This window comes from Pygoscelis adeliae, unplaced genomic scaffold, assembly GCF_000699105.1.
Source record: "Pygoscelis adeliae isolate BGI_AS28 unplaced genomic scaffold, ASM69910v1 Scaffold71, whole genome shotgun sequence".
NCBI classification, from domain to species: Eukaryota; Metazoa; Chordata; class Aves; order Sphenisciformes; family Spheniscidae; genus Pygoscelis; species Pygoscelis adeliae.
In genome coordinates this window covers 4,588,740-4,590,113 of record NW_008824356.1, presented here as the reverse complement: position 1 = coordinate 4,590,113, position 1,374 = coordinate 4,588,740, and the positions used below count along the sequence as shown (strand labels likewise).

The following is a 1,374-nucleotide window of genomic DNA, read 5'->3' as shown; positions in this document are numbered from 1 at the left end:
GCTAGCGCTAGGTTTTATTATAACTGCATAATGTCATAGGGATTTTTGTCCTCCCTCAGCTACTCTCTATCATTTAATCTAAATACTGACAGATATTTTTGCTGAAGTTGAAGTAAAATATTTTTTTAAACATGACTCTCTCAAGAGTTTTATCAGAGGTTTAAACGCCACACAGTATATACTCAATTCTTTTTCAAGAACTTAAAACATCTGCCTACAAAAATCTGTCCTACCATAAAGTCATAACATTTCTATACTAGATATAAGGTTGTCCCCTGTAAAACACAGATGTGTTCTAGCTAGACAGTGCAAGTCCCCTCACACACACCATTTTGTACCTGACGAACAGCTGAGAAATTGGCCACTTGCTGCTGCTGCCACTTTAGCGTTGGAGAGTATCCTTCAGGAGCAGGCTGACATCTAGAAATCTAAGACAACACTGGCAATAATTATAATGTAAAGAAAGGTTTATAAGAAGAATCCTTAAGAACAAGAGAATCAGTAAATGTTTACCATCAGGTAAACAATATCCTTTAAATCTTCATTTAAGAAAGGTAATTTCATGACCACATCCAAGACTGACTTAACAGTTGGTTTAGACAAAATTTCTTCTGTTTGACTCTTCTCATATGCAAATAAGAAGGAAAACTAAGTACTTAAAATACATTATCAAAGAATTATTTAGGGTCCTTTTAGCAATTGTTCTGCCTTAATTTCCCTGTTTATAAGAAGCAGGGTGCTGTTTCCTTATCTTGGACAGATGCTATGATTCTTAGGCGTCCCACTTGCCAAGATAGTAAGTTGAGGAAGACAGAAGACCACAAAAATATCTTTTAGGAAATGAACTCTCTGACAGTTAAGTAGATATAACCTCTTTAAAGATTAGCATGAAAGAGTTACTAAAAAAATTAGTACATTCTACAAATGTTTAAGAATGCCACTACAAAGATGAGACAGCCAGCATGGCTTCACCAAGGGCAAGTCCTGCCTGACTAACCTAGTGGCCTTCTATGATGGAGTGACTACATCAGTGGACATGGGAAGGGCTACAGATGTTGTCTATCTGGACCTCTGTAAGGCCTTTGACACGGTCCCCCACAACATCCTTCTCTCTAAACTGGAGAGGTATGGATCTGATGGGTGGACTGTCTGGTGGGTGAGGAATTGCTTAGATGACCACTACCCTCTGGATGTGACCAACGGCTCAATGTCCGGATGGACGTTGGTGACGAGTGGCGTCCCACAGGGGTCTGTATTGGGACCAGTACTGTTTCATATCTTCATCAATGACATAGACAGTGGGATCAAGTGCACCCTCAGCAAGCCTGCAGATGATACCAAGCTGAGTGGTGCGGTCAACACGCCAGAGGGATG

At 40.1% G+C, this 1,374-nt stretch overlaps 1 protein-coding gene across 1 annotated transcript in view; it reads right to left on the bottom strand.

The window, feature by feature from the left end:
* Positions 1-1,374, bottom strand: part of GEMIN2 (gem (nuclear organelle) associated protein 2) — a 9,175-nt gene that overhangs the window by 5,795 nt on the left and 2,006 nt on the right. The window contains exon 3 of the mRNA XM_009319468.1: positions 339-428. Within this exon, the coding sequence (XP_009317743.1) occupies positions 339-428 (90 nt within the window). The remainder of the gene's footprint in view (positions 1-338; positions 429-1,374) is intronic.